Raw genomic sequence first — 1,736 nt, forward strand, 5'->3', positions numbered from 1 at the left:
AGGTAAGAAGCAAACAAAATTTGGGCTCTAGGGTTTTTGTAGAGTAGGTCATTACCAGAAGCAGGAGCCTTTTCATTTGTGTACACACGTGGAAGTACACATGACATAATTTCTTTTTTTCCAGGAATAACTATTGGATACTGCTGGCATCTTCTTGACAACACACTCCCCTTGACTGGTTATGTCACTCTCCAGTCTGTTGAGCAATGACTTAAACATAGGTCTTAAATTATTCATGAAAAACCTGTTATCTCTTCTTTTAACACACATTAATTAGGACTAAGTTACGAGGATATAAAAGACAAAGAGCCGGGATGTCCTGTAGTACTCATCAGCCAGACTGCACACCAGGGTGTCCAGCCACCAGCTCAACACCGTGAAAATAAGATGTATCCTTACAGACAATGCCAATACTCATACAGCCCGTACAGGAGTTCTACTCTGGCACCAGAACCAAACCCGGACATTGACCTCCTTGCTAGACAGCTGGATGAAGACATGATGAACATGAGGACTGAACTTGAGAGGAGGATGCAGCAGTTCCACCAGGCCCCCTCGGCCTTGCCACCACTGGACATTGAAACGAGGAGTCGTCCAACTTGGAACAGATACGCGGTAGCCCCTTTGACCAGGTCTTCTTCATTGGTAAAACCAAGAACAGAGACGTTTGAGCTTACCTTGGATGTGAGTCCTTTCTCTCCTGAAGAGCTAACCGTAAAAACAGAAGGCAGGAAACTGACTGTTACTGGAAAACGTGACAAGAAGACAGAGACTGAGGATGGCAGCTGCCACCATGAAGTCCGGGATTTCAGAAGAGAAGCAGAGCTGCCAGAGGATGTGAATCCTGAGGATGTCCTGTGCGCCATGTCTAGCGATGGGCAACTCCACATTCAGACTCAATGCCTGGCTCTGCCAGCTGCTGAGGAAAGACTTGTTCCTATCCAATTAGGTCGGGCCTCAAGTGGTGGACTGAGAGGTCTCTATTAGTCCATAGCATTTAAGATCATTTATGTATATAGTTTTAATGCGTTACAATTGCCAAGAACAAAGGACTTGTATTTTGACTAAACAATCTAATCTTCTCCCCTACAGCAATACAGGTATGAGGGACATCATAGGAAGAGAGAAAAGAGTGTACAACAGCAAAAATCATAATGACAGCCCACCTTCTTAGGACTTGCACGTATAGCTTCCTCATGTACTGGTCTTCTGTATGATATGTGCCCAGTGTTGTCTGCATAAGACTATGTTGTGCCCCATTATCTCACAATTCAATTTTCTGGAAAAATAAGGTTACAATGACTTCCATACTGAACTCTAAGCATAAACTATGGGTCTAATCTTCATGGCTCTTGCATGTCATCATTACAGTACGGGTATATATTCACTGATTGATGTACTTTAAGATTTTTCTTATATTGCTAATGATTGGTTGATATAACTGTCTGTATTGTAGATACTGATGGCATGATCATTATATCACAATTAAATGAATTAGTAAAGTTGTATTTTTATAATTTCCTAAATGTAGTAAGCATATAGCAATATGAAAGGTGTGGCTCTCCAGCTAATGTAAAATTTATACACCAGGAAAAGGAGGCATGAAAAATCTCAAACGGTATAAATATATTTTATAGCAATATATATAAGGATTAGTATATAACACAAGGTCTCTAAAAAAAGAAAAAAAAAAAAAAAATGGGGACAAGCAAACATCAAGAATTAAAAAAAAGAAA

At 40.3% G+C, this 1,736-nt stretch overlaps 1 protein-coding gene across 1 annotated transcript; it reads left to right on the forward strand.

Annotated features, from left to right (window-relative positions):
• The first annotated feature begins 271 nt into the window (after positions 1-271).
• LOC141173220 (heat shock protein 30C-like) lies at positions 272-1,502 on the forward strand. The gene is made up of 2 exons (XM_073657852.1): positions 272-976; positions 1,093-1,502. The coding sequence occupies exons 1-2, from the start codon at positions 388-390 to the stop codon at positions 1,104-1,106; spliced, it is 603 nt and encodes a 200-aa protein (XP_073513953.1). The 5' UTR covers positions 272-387; the 3' UTR covers positions 1,107-1,502.
• Positions 1,503-1,736: the final 234 nt, after the last annotated feature.

This window comes from Phyllobates terribilis, unplaced genomic scaffold (genome assembly GCF_046119375.1).
Source record: "Phyllobates terribilis strain yellow unplaced genomic scaffold, ASM4611937v1 Scaffold_12__6_contigs__length_324123572, whole genome shotgun sequence".
In the NCBI taxonomy this organism is placed as follows: domain Eukaryota; kingdom Metazoa; phylum Chordata; class Amphibia; order Anura; family Dendrobatidae; genus Phyllobates; species Phyllobates terribilis.